The sequence below is a fragment of the Protopterus annectens genome, chromosome 8.part0 (genome assembly GCF_019279795.1).
Source record: "Protopterus annectens isolate FY-2018-M chromosome 8.part0, PAN1.0, whole genome shotgun sequence".
Taxonomy (NCBI): Eukaryota; Metazoa; Chordata; order Ceratodontiformes; family Protopteridae; genus Protopterus; species Protopterus annectens.
In genome coordinates, this window is record NC_056741.1 from 1,451,026,973 (window position 1) to 1,451,041,254 (window position 14,282).

Genomic DNA, 14,282 nt, shown 5'->3' on the forward strand with positions numbered 1-14,282 from the left:
GCATTGAAGTTTATAATTCATTGTACATCTGACAGCTCTACACAAATATATTATTTTATCATAATGGTTTGCTTATTAAATAATACACTTGGGTCTCATTCAACTTGCATTGCCCCAGTAGAACTTGCTCCTGAATGATTAGTCCCTTTAAGGTTCACAGTTATGATGCTAAAATATATATGATAATGACACGGTTGATTGTACATGTAGTAAACAACATGAAAATTTAGGAGACCTGGAATTGAAATACAAACTTTTCATTATATTATAATCAATTTGCAATTACTTCTTGACATAATATGGTAACATATACATATCAAAGTATTTTCTTGTCTAGCAACTAATGTACACTGTCGACTTTTGGATGATTAGTGCTGGCTAATCTTTGCATGAAATAAACCTTGATAATTCTGATATTCAAGGACACAGAAACATCATTTTCACCAGCTTTGTTCCAGTAACATATTGTTAAACCTGTAACACCCAGTCAGTTCTGAGACCCTTCAATCTATTCCTACTGAGTGAAAGAGGATTATACAGCTTTTTCCAAACTCCCTAAACCAAAATGTTGACTTTCGAAGTAGATGCCATGTAACTATCAATAAAAACATGAGTTGCTTATATATTAAGTGAAGATATGAACTGTTGCACTAAACTGACTTTAGCTTGTAAACTGGATTTATGTGAAACGTTTCTACAACCAAAATAATCAGAGTGTTGTTTTTCAGATAATTACACTATCAGGATGGGCTGTTTATTTTTATCAACATGATTTCAAAGACCGACTAGCCTTCTTGTATGACAATGGCTCAAATGAAGATGCCTCCCTCCTTATCACCTCCCTTAAAGTGAATGACTCTGGAACTTACAACTGTAAAGTGAAGCAAGGGCCAAATCTTACACAGTCCACTGTTAATTTAACAGTTATTCGTAAGTCTGCACTATATAAAAACAAAGAACTTGTCTAATATAAAAAAGCTGTTTTATTTCCAGGAAGACAGCCAGCTTTGGGATTTTAAACATGATTTCTAGGCTTTAATTTTCCAGGTGTATATTAAAATGTAATAAAAGCATTTTATTTTTCAGAAATGTCATCAGTGGAATTTGCTGAAAAATGTAAACAGAATTTAATGGCAAACAACAATCAAACATGGGAAATATATCCATTCTACTTGCTTTCTCTGTCTCTAAGGACTTGAGATGACAGTCCAGAAGTGAATATATGGATCATAGTCCAGTAATTAAGGTTGAATTAAAAGGTGTATGGAGATACTTTGACAAGGACAGGGAGCTTAATCTAGAAGTAATGAAGAAACCTACCCTGCCAAAAGGTCATGTTAATGCAGTGCAGATTAATGTCCTTAAATCTGGTATTGATGGCAGTATGGGTTTTATAAATATGCAAGACCTCTAACAGGACTGAGGTATTTATAGCTTTATAGGACAAGCACTGCTGCCTAGGGGTCTATAAATTGAAAGGAATAACTTAAGGAGATCATGCTAGAGATTTTCTCGATGAAGAAAATTTTAGATTATTTCATGCTATAGAGTAGAACGGCAACGTCCCTTGGACACATTTGATATATCTTTATTAACTAGATGGGCTGGGTAGAAATCTTTCCTAACGATAGTTGATACATGTGGCCAAAGCGGAACTCATTGGCAACAAATGTTCCTAGGTCACTAATGACAGTATCTGCTTTGTGGAAGGTATCATTTAAGTGTTATTTCCAAGGGTGTTCTTGTTTTCCACAGAGTATAATGCTGATTTTTACACTGAGCTGGAGTATACAGTCCTAACACTAGGAATGTGTTTGTGTGAGGGCTTTTTACAGGGTATGCGTATCAGCTTGGGAAATGATTAAGTGCCTACTTTGCAGTTGCAAACTTTATCAGACAGAGAGCTTTGACATTTGCTTGGACATCAGTGAAGTATATGCCAAAAAAGAATGCATATAATCCAGAACTCAGTGGTATTCTACTGGTTGCAAGCCTTTTAAAGGAAAGTGTGTCATACATCCTGACTGTGTGGGTTCTGTCTGTGAATCAGGTTACTATCCAACAGTTTGCCTTGAGGTTAATATTAAAGAGGGTGAGGTTTTTCAGTAACACCATAATGTGGGATAGCTTCAAAATTCTTAGCTAGATCCAGCCAAGCAGTCTGTGTTTCCTGGCCATTGCCCAGATCTTTAGTTTCTTTCTCAAAAATGTTTATCAGATTCAGTAGATAAGACCTACCTTTCACAATCTGAGAAATTAGTTCCGGTTGAGGGATTGCAGGGTGCTAATGTCATTATTTATGAGTTTCCCAATTATATGTTTGACTATTTTACAAAAGATATGGGAAAGACTAATTGTTCTATAGTTCCCAGGATCATGACAAGACCACCTTTCTATAAGGGCACCACTGTGCTCGTTCTACAGGCCTCAGGCAAGTACCCAGTGAACAGTCTAAGAATAAATATGTTAAAAAGTAAAATGGTGTGGCAATATTTATTTCTGAGTAGGAGACAGCCTGGTATAGTGTAAGAACCCATGGATCTAGTATTTTTTTTTTGTTTTGAACAGGGCATTTAGAATGCATTTAGAGGTGCTTTTACTTGAGAGTAGGGACTCACTAGAAAGGTGGGGGTAATAGAAGAGACAGTTTAGAAAAGTTGAAATTGAGTTCATCTGTGACTATATTGGAGATGTCCTCAGGGTCAGAGTAGATGGTGCCTTTGTAGAGTGACTCAATGCTCAGTGTAGTGTTGAGTATTCTGAGAATCCTAATATAGTTAAAAAAATTCTGTGGTTATCTTTTGCAGGAGGTGAGAATATTTATTTCATACCTGACTTTGCAGGTTTAGATCTTATACCGGAGTTCTTTGCTGACCTTCTTAAAGCCATCCTCCTCTGGTTTTTGCATTCAGTACATTCCCTTGTCACTGACAATATCATATGTTTCACAGGTTCAGGCTAATCAGAGAGAAATATCATCCAGCATGCAAACAACCTCTGCAGGTCATCTGCCCCATTCAGCCAAGGGCATCACAAAAAACATCCTGTGAGCTGAGAGAAGAGAGCCAGTATTGCCATCACCCCTCACTTACAGACCACAACCCCCCAGTGACTCACTACTCTCATACTACTCTCACTGCCTTGGTCATCCATAAGGGCCTGAAGGGAAGTCTTCATATGTTCGGACAGCTGGGTGTTTTTTAGTTAAGCCCTAACACCGCCTCCTGGTGGCAGACATGAGCACTTCCATCAATGTGAGGGTTTCCTATTGTCCCACATGTGCATGTATGCTCAAAGACACCTGCAGAAAGAGATACCATTACAGACTTGGGAGCAGGAAACCCACATCCCCAACTACTGCATGTATTTCAGCTACCTGCAAGTCAGCACTCACTATTGACAAATAGATAAGTAGACCACCATCACATCCCACAAGTTGGGATAGCTATAATCATTCACTCATTCCAGCCATCCTACTGAGGCTTTACTGCTCTTTGCCATAAATCCTAGCTTTTTTTGGAAAAGTAATAATAGGAAAAGTAATAATAGGTACAATATTTGTATTTTGACAAGCACATGATGCTCAAATGTGGTAGCGGATGTTCTCATAGCAACCTATGATGACTATATTGTTTACCTTGATTTTATCCCTGGAAAAGTCTATTTCATTATTTTATCTTAAGTAACAAAGGTAAATGAATGAATATGCAGAAACAGACAGACATAAGAGAGAGAATGCAGAAACACCATACAACCTCTCAGATACACCAAAGTATGCTAAAGACCTAAATGCAGAGTAACATAAATTAGATGAGAACCACTGCTGGAATGTCAGCTAATGCAAAAGAGAGGCCAGGATATTGTCACAATATTACAATGATGGGCGGGGTGTTAATATCACAGGAAGTATAATAAACTTATGGGATTCAAAACTGAAAAGAGGAAGGGCGATATTGTACTTGAGGGCCTCACCAGATGCACAGTAGCAAGCCCCGCCCAAAACCCACCCCCATGATATGTCATTCATGAATATGCATTTCCTCTGAACGTACAACAAAATGTAAAAAGAAAACAATACTTTCACAAGGGGAGTCCTTACAAGTACAATATCGCCAAAAAATTATTACATCTGTGCTTATTCTGAATACAGTTATTTTATTAGCACACTGTGCTCCATGTTGTAACCCCGAGGAGGAAGCTTTAGGTAAGACTGTGGTACTTTCTTTCTACGCTCTTATGTCCACTTCTTTTATTACTGGTTATTTCAGCTTACACACACACACACACACACACACACACACACACACACACACACACATTCTTACCCACTTTTTTTTTTTTTTTTTCTTTTGAGACCAGACCGGAACATATATATAAAGGTAAATGTAATAGATAAGACTTTTTGAAAACTTAGCATGAACTCTGGCTTATTTATAATAGCGATTAATACAGCTATGATGTTTTATAAAACTTCCTGAATTAGTTCTGTTTGACTCAACACACAGTGAAATGATTGTTTTGAGAATAGGGCTGTCACAGGCCAGTTTTTCGTAATTTACAGACTATTGCACAGCCCGGGTCCACCGCAACTGTCATTCAATTCGCGACACACCCACTTCTGCGTGAAACTAAGTGGTGAGGCCCTCAAGTACAATATCGACAGAGGAAGTGCAGTACATCTCTATAACAGTTTCCAGTGAAAGGTTCTAGTTCATAATTGACCACCACAGAACAATAAAACTATAAATGTGAATGGGTGGTGTGCTAACTGCACTATCTGAGAGTATTTCCCATTACTAAACTACAGAAATCTTGGTATTAACATATATAGGTAGTAGGAGTAATATAGCAGGTTTGCAAATACTTAAAAAGAGTAACATCAGGTTTCATAATTCACTGCTATAGTAGATGTTAAATTTTGATGCGTTGGAATTTGTATTATTGGGTCCCACTGTTTCTATAGGGAATACACTCCACATAACTCAGGGACACAAAACAGAGCTGATGATTGCAAGCTGGGGGTTATCACTCACTCTCCTGCAGACACTAGCATTCTTCAAGAAGGTCTATCTCTGACTAACAAATGGTGCCAAAGCCACAGTTTTAAACTCATGCTACAAAAAACCGAATTGTATCCTTTGGGAAGTCAACCATCCCAGCTATTACCATGTTGACAATACGCTCCTAAGAGTCGACCCAGTGGTCAGGGATGTGGCTACACACAAAGACAGCAGTTTTGCCTTCAACCAACAAGTATCCCCCTTGGTGAGGACATCCTTTTATGTTGTGCAACTTATAAGTGAGTGCATGGCATCTAGGTCCAAAGAGGTCATTATCCCACTGTACTCCGCCATTGTCAGACCAATCATAGAGTACAACAAATCCATTTGGCATGTATCTGACCAGGTATATGCAGCAGCTAGAGCAATTTCAGAGGTTCCTTATAAAAAGAATAACAAACCTTCCTAATGCAGACTGCCTTAAAGCCCTTTCCCTCTGCTCAGTCTCCTATAGATTGCTATTGCTGAGGAGTAATGTATAGCTGGCTTACAAGGCATCTGCAAACCCCCACACTTATAGCTGAGTTCATCTGTTACCCAGTTGAAGTGCAACCTAGACCAGTGGATGGGGAACAGGAAATTTAAACCTGAACTGGAACCCACGTTCCTTATGGACAGAACTAGCTTATAAATGCATGGCCCTAAATGCCCTATTTGAATGCAGGACATCATTATTTGGGAAAGCTTGGCTTAACTCCCCCCCCCCAGGTTGTAGGGGAAGCAGGAGAAAAAGAGCAAAAAAATAATTCAAAGGGTAGTTTGAATGGGATTTCTATTCAAATTAGGAACATTAAGTTCAATAACGTGGAACTGGTTTACTTGTAGTTTAGTTATCTTTAATATTGTAAAGTCTTTGTTTTTATCTCTGTGTAAAATAAAATGACCTTTCAGGCAACATGTTTCCTTCTGGTTTCATACAGCCATTATTTTAAGGATTTAGTTTATTACAGAGATGAAAGAACAGCAGTTAGTAACAGCAATATGTTTGTGACTGATATGTCTTCTTTAAACATATTTCTTTAACTGTAAATTACTTCAACAGTGGCAATAAGTGAAGTAGTGTAAGTATATAAAAATATAAATGATATAAAAATACATAAAACGCAAGTGGCTTTTATACAGGAAACTCCTTTGTTGCAAGAGGATAGTTTATCTACAAAGAAATATATAGTACTAGCTTGTGTACGTGTACGTGTTTGTGTTACCCTCTCATACGCCTGGCTGGTCACTGATGTATGGCGCTCTAGGATTACAATATTATCTTGCATACTGCAGGAATATTTGTTTTGAAACTGCTTCCATTATATTTTGTATTTGTTATAGAGCTTTTGATTAGTTTTGTGTCTACTGAGTGAATTGAATATCTCCAGACGACACTGCTCTATTTTTACATTGTTTTATATAGTTTTTACTGTTTATTGATAGAACCAGTTGTTCACGCGTTTGCAAAGTAGGTCTGCTGAGTTCAAATGTGTTTTACCCATTTTAATAGAGTCAATAGCACCAGGATATTATATTACTCTTGCATTACTGACTGTATTGTGCTTATGGTATCTTATTTTACCTGCTTACTACTTCTTTTAGGTAATAAGGTGCTGTTACTATTACACTGTTACTAACTCTTACTCATCTTTTCCTCCTATCTCCAGTTGTTTTGCCCCGTATTTCCCCTTGGGACCTCGCCTGGGTGGACATATACATTCAACTAAAGTCACCTACTCCATCCATACTTTTGCTTAGGAAATATACTGCTCTGCTGCCTCAATCCCCAGTTTGGAAATTGGAACAGAGTCTCCCAGAGGAAACTGAGAAAGTATGTGCATCTGTTGCTACTTGGGCTTCTACAACTTCTAACTCCTGCTTGTTAGTTTTGTAAGCTATCTCCCTGCCAGGACAGCCAGCAGCCTAAACCCTTCTTATTTCTCCCTCTACATTCTCTCTCCCATCTTTTCTCTGAGTTTCTCCAGCTCTTCCCTATTCCATCCTATTTAGTCCCTAGACCTTCCTAGTGGGCCTAGTGCTCTTCTGCATTTGGCCACTAGAGGGTGTCCCCTCCCCACTGTCATTACTTTTCCTCACTCATTTCTTGCATTTTCTCTGCTATTACTTTCATTCCTCACTTTCTCACCCATACTTTTAGCCCACGTTACCTATTAAATATAGAACCCTTACTTACCCTGCTACAACTTACTCTCCTGTAACCTATGCTCCACTGATTGGCTCTCGATCCTCTCCTGGTGTCTTCCCGCTCCGTTCGTCCTCCGGGCTCACTCCGCTCCCCTACCCTGCCCCCAAATTCCACCCGCCCCCATTGCCTCTAGCTATATCCCTCTTGTTACCACACCCACTTCCTCCCTACACCAATCAGCCCTAACACCCTAGACACACCCCCTACCTGCCTATTATCTAACTGTAACCACACCTACAGCTACTCTATAATAATATACTTCAATTCTAAACTCCCACCCACTTAATTAACCTATCCCTCCAGCTCCACACTTACTAACTCTTACTCCACTAGACCTTGTCAAGCTTTTTCTTAATCCCCTTGCATAATAAACTCACAACATATATATAAGACAACTGTAAACACTTTAACACCAAGCAACCTTTTCAACATGCCTTTAAATCCTTCATCCATCTTTATTTTACTATTACTATCTCTTAAACTATCATATCTTTATTACCTCACCCAACCATGTACTTCCTACCATTCACAACTCTATCACATAACCAACCATCTGAACTCCCCTCTCTCACACTCACACTCTCCTATTTCTCCCCATCTATACCCAATTACTCAGCTCCTAACCTTCTCATTCAAAGTGTTCTCCTCTCAGAAAAACTCTATACCCATAGTAACTAAAGACCCCTTGACCATCACAACAGACCCAAATCCTTTTCTTATTCTACTCAATTACCTCTCTAATCCAATCTTTCATCTCATTACCAGTCTTTTATCTGGTGATATCCATCCCAACCCTGGCCCCTCCACCTCTTCCTCCTCACACAAGCCTATATTATTTACTTCTCTAAACTCACAAAGTATAGTCAATAAAGTCCCTACCCTCCATGCATGGCTCAGGCATAACAAACCTGACATCCTATATATTTCAGAAACATGGTTAAAACCCTCTATAAAAGACTCTGAAATAACTCCACCCAGCTATTCTATCATTAGAAAAGACAGGACCCAGAAAAAAGGCGGTGGAGTTGCTCTCCTATATTCTATATTCTTCTCCCTTGCTAATTAACCCCTACAACAAACCTATTCCAAAATTTAACAACGCTGAATTACTCCTCACTCTCCTACAAGTTAATAAGCACAAACACATATGTCTAGCATCCCTCTATATCCCCCCATGGGACAATATTTCTACACTTGAAAACATCCTGTCATGGCTCTCAAACAATATCAGCAATGAAACCATAATCCTAGGAGATGTAAATATCAACTGGGCCTCCATCCAGTCTCCAACCAACCCTCTTAACATCAACCTATATAACTTTTCCCAGCTAATCAACACTATAACATGTCCATCAAAAACCCCCTCTTGTGGCACCATCCTTGACTGGATTCTAGTGTCACATCCCCACTATTTTTCAGATAGTGGTATTCTTCCCGACCCTCTTAGCGATTGCATGCCTATTTTCACTCACCGACTCCCCTGTATCTCTTACCGCACCCACAACTACATCACTACCCGCAATGACAAAAACTTTAACCCATCAACCTTCTTATATTCCCTGAAAGCAATTAATTGGAACAATCTAAAGACACTACCCTTAGAAGATGCAGTTGCTCACTTCAACTCTACATTCTTAGAAATACTTGATTCCCAAGCCCCTCTAAGAACAAAAAGAATAAAAACAAATTCTGCCCCCTGGCTAACCAAAACCACACTATCAACCATGCGCCTTAGAGATAATACCTGGGGACGCTATCTGAGAAACAAGACCCCAGAACACCATACTGCATACAAAACCCTTCGAAATAAAGTAAAAAAAGCTTATAATCTCTGACAGACAAAAATACTTCTTCACACTCCAAAACAATAATAAAACTAATCCTCAAAGATTCTGGAAGGGGATCTCTACCCTCCTTAACCCCAGCAAACCACACACCCCAACCCCAGACCCAAATAGCCCAGACTTAGATTTAGCTACACAGTTCAACTCCTTTTTCATCAACTCTATTAGCAAACTCACCTCCTCCTTCCCATGCTCCACCGTACTATCTAATACACCCCCACCCTCTCCCGCAAACAACCCTCCCCTCATTACCACTTCCTCCTCATTCTCATCTTCTCACTGTCTATCTTCCACCTCATCCACTACTCTCACCCCCTCATCACCCGTATCTTCCTCAACTTCTCTCTCTCCCCACTCTTCTCTATTCTCATTAAAACCTATACCCACTTCCAATATAAAGAAACTCCTTCAGAAACTGAAGCCATGTACTAACGCACCTGACAACATTCCCTCTTACTTCCTAAGTATAGCTGCAGAAGCAATTGCCTATCCCATTAGCATTCTAATCAACCGCTCCATCCATGAATGCACAGTGCCCCAACTGTGGAAGCAAGCCTTTATCATCCCCCTGCATAAAGGAGGCAACAATTGTAACGTCAATAACTTCCGTCCTATTGCTATCTTGTCCCCCATTTCTAAACTTCTGGAAAAGTGTATCCAACTTCAACTCTTACCACATCTCTTAGATAACAACCTTCTAACCCCTACACAACATGGATTCAGGCCAAATCATAGCACTATGACAGCCCTCCTGTCCTTTCTTGAGACTGTTAATAGAGCATGCGACTCCGGCCACATTGTCTCTACCTTACTACTTGACCTCTCCAAGGCCTTCGACACTATCTCACACACCCTGCTCTTAACCAAACTGTCAAAACTTAACCTCTCTCCCTCCTCCATAAATTGGTTCTCCAGCTATTTATCAAATAGATACCAAGCTGTAATATGGAAAAAGGCCACTTCCTCTTTCCTTAGTACCCCTACTGGAGTTCCCCAAGGATCTATTCTTGGTCCCCTTCTCTTTAATATATTTATAAACGATTTCCACAAATCCATTCCATTTGCAAACATCATCCAATATGCAGATGATTCTACCATTATCTGCTCTGCCACCTCTTCCTCTCTGCTCCAAAAACTTACTCAGGAAGCTTTTTCAATTACTGAGCATTGGATGGAAATAAATCACTTAGCACTCAATGCCGCCAAAACAAAACTAATGGTATTTACCCCCTCCAAATCCACTTCCTTCGATATAAACTCTTTCTCGATTACCAGCCAAAATAACTCACCCCTGGAACTGGTGTCTGAAACTAAGTTACTAGGTGTTCAAATTGACAACCGGCTTAATTTCAACTCCCATCTACAACTAAATATTAAAAAAACCCATCAAAAACTAGGTATGCTCTACCGTCAGAATCAGTACCTTACAAGCTCCTCCAAAATCACTCTCGCTTCCTCCTTTCTCATCCCCTCCCTTCTCTACGGGGCTCCATTACTGACTAATCTTCAGACCTCTCTAAAAAACCAGCTTTCCTCCTGCTATAACAAAATCACCAAATTCGCAAATAGCCACAGGTCCTCCACCCACCACTGTTCCTCTCTCCAAAAACTAAATTGGCTTGAACTACCTAATCATCTCATCTATACACAGCTGACTTTAGCTCATAAGCTCATTCTCAACCCCTCTCTTTGTCCCTCCCTGTCTTCTGCCTTCAAAATGCACCTACCAAATAGAGTCTTAAGGTCTAACAATCAAAACCTACTAGAAGTTCATAAACCATCTCATCCCCCAGGCAAACACTTACTATCCTTTAACCTTGCCCATCTCTGGAACTCACTCCCACCATCCATTCGTACCACCACTAACCAGTACATGTTCAAAAAATCTCTTCATACACATCTAAGGTCCCAATGGCATTGTTCTTGCTCCCACCCCTCATAAATATATGATATCTTAAACGCTTATTATACTTAACTTTACCTAACAAAGCTTATGTTCCTTCAGAATAACTACTCTGTAATGTAATGTTATGTTCCTTCAGAATAACTACTCTGTAATGTAATGTTATGTTCCTTCTGAATAACTGCTCTGTAATGTAATACACGTTACTGTCTCAGCTTATTTACTTCACATTAATCCTCATTAGATTGAATTGTTTTGAATGCTTCTTGAATTTTGAGCTTAAATGTTTTATCTTCTACTCTTGTATAATTATTATTAGCAATCTTTTGTATGTATCTAATCTGTCTGTGTTGGAGCTTTTCTCCCCAGGACTCCATTGAAAATGGGTTATTTTTGGCCCAATGGGCTATCCTGGTAAACCAACTGCAAATAAATAAATAAATAAATAAAACTAGCAAGTTCTGGCTTTAAAGAAAAGAGAAGTGGAACAGCAATCTTATGGATCTATTATATTATAATGACTAGGGTCATTGACTCATAATAATAAAATTATGATGTGTATGGTCATTACTGAATTACTGGATATTTTAAAAAGTTTAATAAATATGTACTGGATTCTAGGAATTAGACATGTTCTTTAGGAAGTATCTGGAAATGTTGACTTTAAACTTCCTTCCTTTAAAGGGAAGTACAAAAATAGCAAGAGACGTAAATGTATACCTAAAGAAACTGAGACTAGTACAGTGAACAGACCTAGAATTTTACCATCAGTAAACCTTCTTGACTAACTTAATCTTATAGAGTGTTAATAACGTTTCTGAATCAAATTCTGCATTTTGCACTCATTACCCTTATAGATTTGGTACACACTAAAAAATTAATACGGCCTATATTTCAAATGATATGGTTTCCAAATTAGAAAAAGCTCTGTTCTAGGCCCATTACTGTTTTCTTTCCGCATTAATGATATTACTGATTACTTACCTGAACATAACCTTACCCTCTGTGCAGATGATATTTTATTAATCCAGGCAAACAGATATCCTACAATACTGTGATTTCAGTTTTAACAATTCTTCTCTGATGTTTGTCAATGGTCTGAACAAAATAAACTCAACATTAACCACAAAAAAATTTGTTTTCTTCTTCCCATCACAGAGCCTTTCAACTTGCTAGCCTTACTGTCTGTTAGACACATTTCTTGGCCGTACAATAAGCTTCACAACCTACACTAATAATATCATTAATGAATTCCTCTCACAACTAAAACTCTACAATAGGATAGTGCATCTACTATCTCCTACTGTCGAACTCAAGAAAAAAATCTGTTATATAACAGTAAATTAGTGGACCACGCACATAAAGTACAAGAAAATAAAAAGTGTCCACTAAAACCATGAGTTACTTAAATTTATTCACATAAAATAGTTAAAAACTTGCAACAAATGCTAGTCATAAACTTTCACAATATGCTTCTTCAGGCTTAAACTGCATTGAATGATATATTACTTTAATACAAAAATTGCTCACATGACTTGTAACAAAGTATCAAATAGCAGAAACCTCATTTATTCACAAAGGACTGTCTAATAATTTCCTTCTCCTGAATCAGAACATTGTTTCCTATACTTTCTTTACATTATTTATAACACTCAAAAGATTGGAAGTCACTGAGAATAAAATTGCCAGATTTGTCCTACTTGCTTATACCCATGCACAGCACTGCAACCTTCTAAATTACTTAAACTGATTACCCATTATTGAAAATTCCACTTATCTTCTATGCACTTTACTATATAAAAATCTAAATGAAGGTTACTGCTGCCCTCTGAAAAGAAAACCTCCAAACAGGGAGCAGCCCTACTCCCTAAGGAATTCCCAGAAGAACTTAATATCATTCAACTAGCTCCAATTTAAAAGTCATAAGTGAACAGGCCCTCTCTCTGCAACAAACTACCAGCTGAAACAAGGTACCAAATACAAGAATTCCTTTTATGAGCACCTATTCAAGGAAGTTGCTTGTAAATGAGAAAACTCAAAAGACTTGGAATTCTAAAAAGCTTAGGGTCCCTCAACTGTTTTCCTTTGTCATTTATTCTTATTCCTGTGTGCTCCTTTTAGTCTCCAGATCTCTCCCAGTAATCTATTTTTTTTATTCATTTCCTTTTGAGTTTTTTTCTTTCCAAGGAAATTAAATTTCAAACCTTTAAGAGGCAATTCCATATATTACAACTGTATTGCATTCCATGTAGACTGATGAAACGTAATGTGTAAACCTGCTATTGTATTAGAATGTATAAAAAATGTGTAACATTCTACTTTATAAAAATGTATAATAACTATATGTGTAAGCCTAACAATATATCATGCTTGAAGTATATAACTTAAGTGTTTTTGCTCTGTTTATTGTCTCTGGGCTCAAATCACAGCTGAAAAGGATCTCTGGCCAAATCCACCAACAGTTACCAAATAATAAGGAAAAATAAAATAACACGCCCTTTATTAGATTACAATGCAGTTTCATATACAGTAAAAGCAGTAAAAGAAGTAAAAGAAACTCACCACTGAGCGAAGCAGCCTTGGATAAAAAGAGCTGTATGCAAGAGAACAAAAACCAAGGATGCACCAACAGCTATGTAGAAATCCAAAAATTATCAGCAAACAAATCCAAAACGACAACAGCCAACGATATATTCCACTTTTTATTGACAGGAACAGAATAAAATAGTAAGCGCTTTCACATCCTATGATGCGTCTTCAGACTTCAATAGTAAAGATAACTTTCAGAATATTATCTTCTTTTAATAGACTGACAGCATAAATGACAAAGGTAAAAGATTTTAAAGACTGGTTTATAATAGAAGTTCAACAGTTCTTAGACCTTAGCAATAACAATGAAGTTGCTGACATGATCCTATGGGACCCTCTCTAGTTATTAAAACAAGAGAAAGCACGTGCATAAAGACTTAACATAACTGCAAGAAAATAAAGGCAAAATAAAGTTAAAATGCAAGAAGGAGGAATAGGAATGATCAGAAATGAATAAAAAAGAAGGCAACACTTAAGAAGTTCATATTGCAACACTTCAGAATTCATACTGCATAAAATTATCACTAGTTTAGAAAGTCATGTTACATTTTTATTCTTTAACTCCTAAAGGCTTATTTTGCTTTGTTTTTAGATCCAAAATAATAGCAACAGCAAATCATATCAACAGTATATCTATCCCTAGAGCTCCTCTATAGTCTCCAATCTCTCTCTCTAAACTCAGTCCTTTTACTCAGTTC

The 14,282-nt window shown here is 37.9% G+C and overlaps 1 protein-coding gene across 1 annotated transcript in view; it reads left to right on the forward strand.

Moving 5' to 3' along the window:
- LOC122808501 (CXADR-like membrane protein) overlaps window positions 1–14,282 on the forward strand; it is an 874,569-nt gene that overhangs the window by 507,229 nt on the left and 353,058 nt on the right. Inside the window, exon 4 of the mRNA XM_044079457.1 lies at window positions 729–930. Within this exon, the coding sequence (XP_043935392.1) occupies window positions 729–930 (202 nt within the window). The remainder of the gene's footprint in view (window positions 1–728; window positions 931–14,282) is intronic.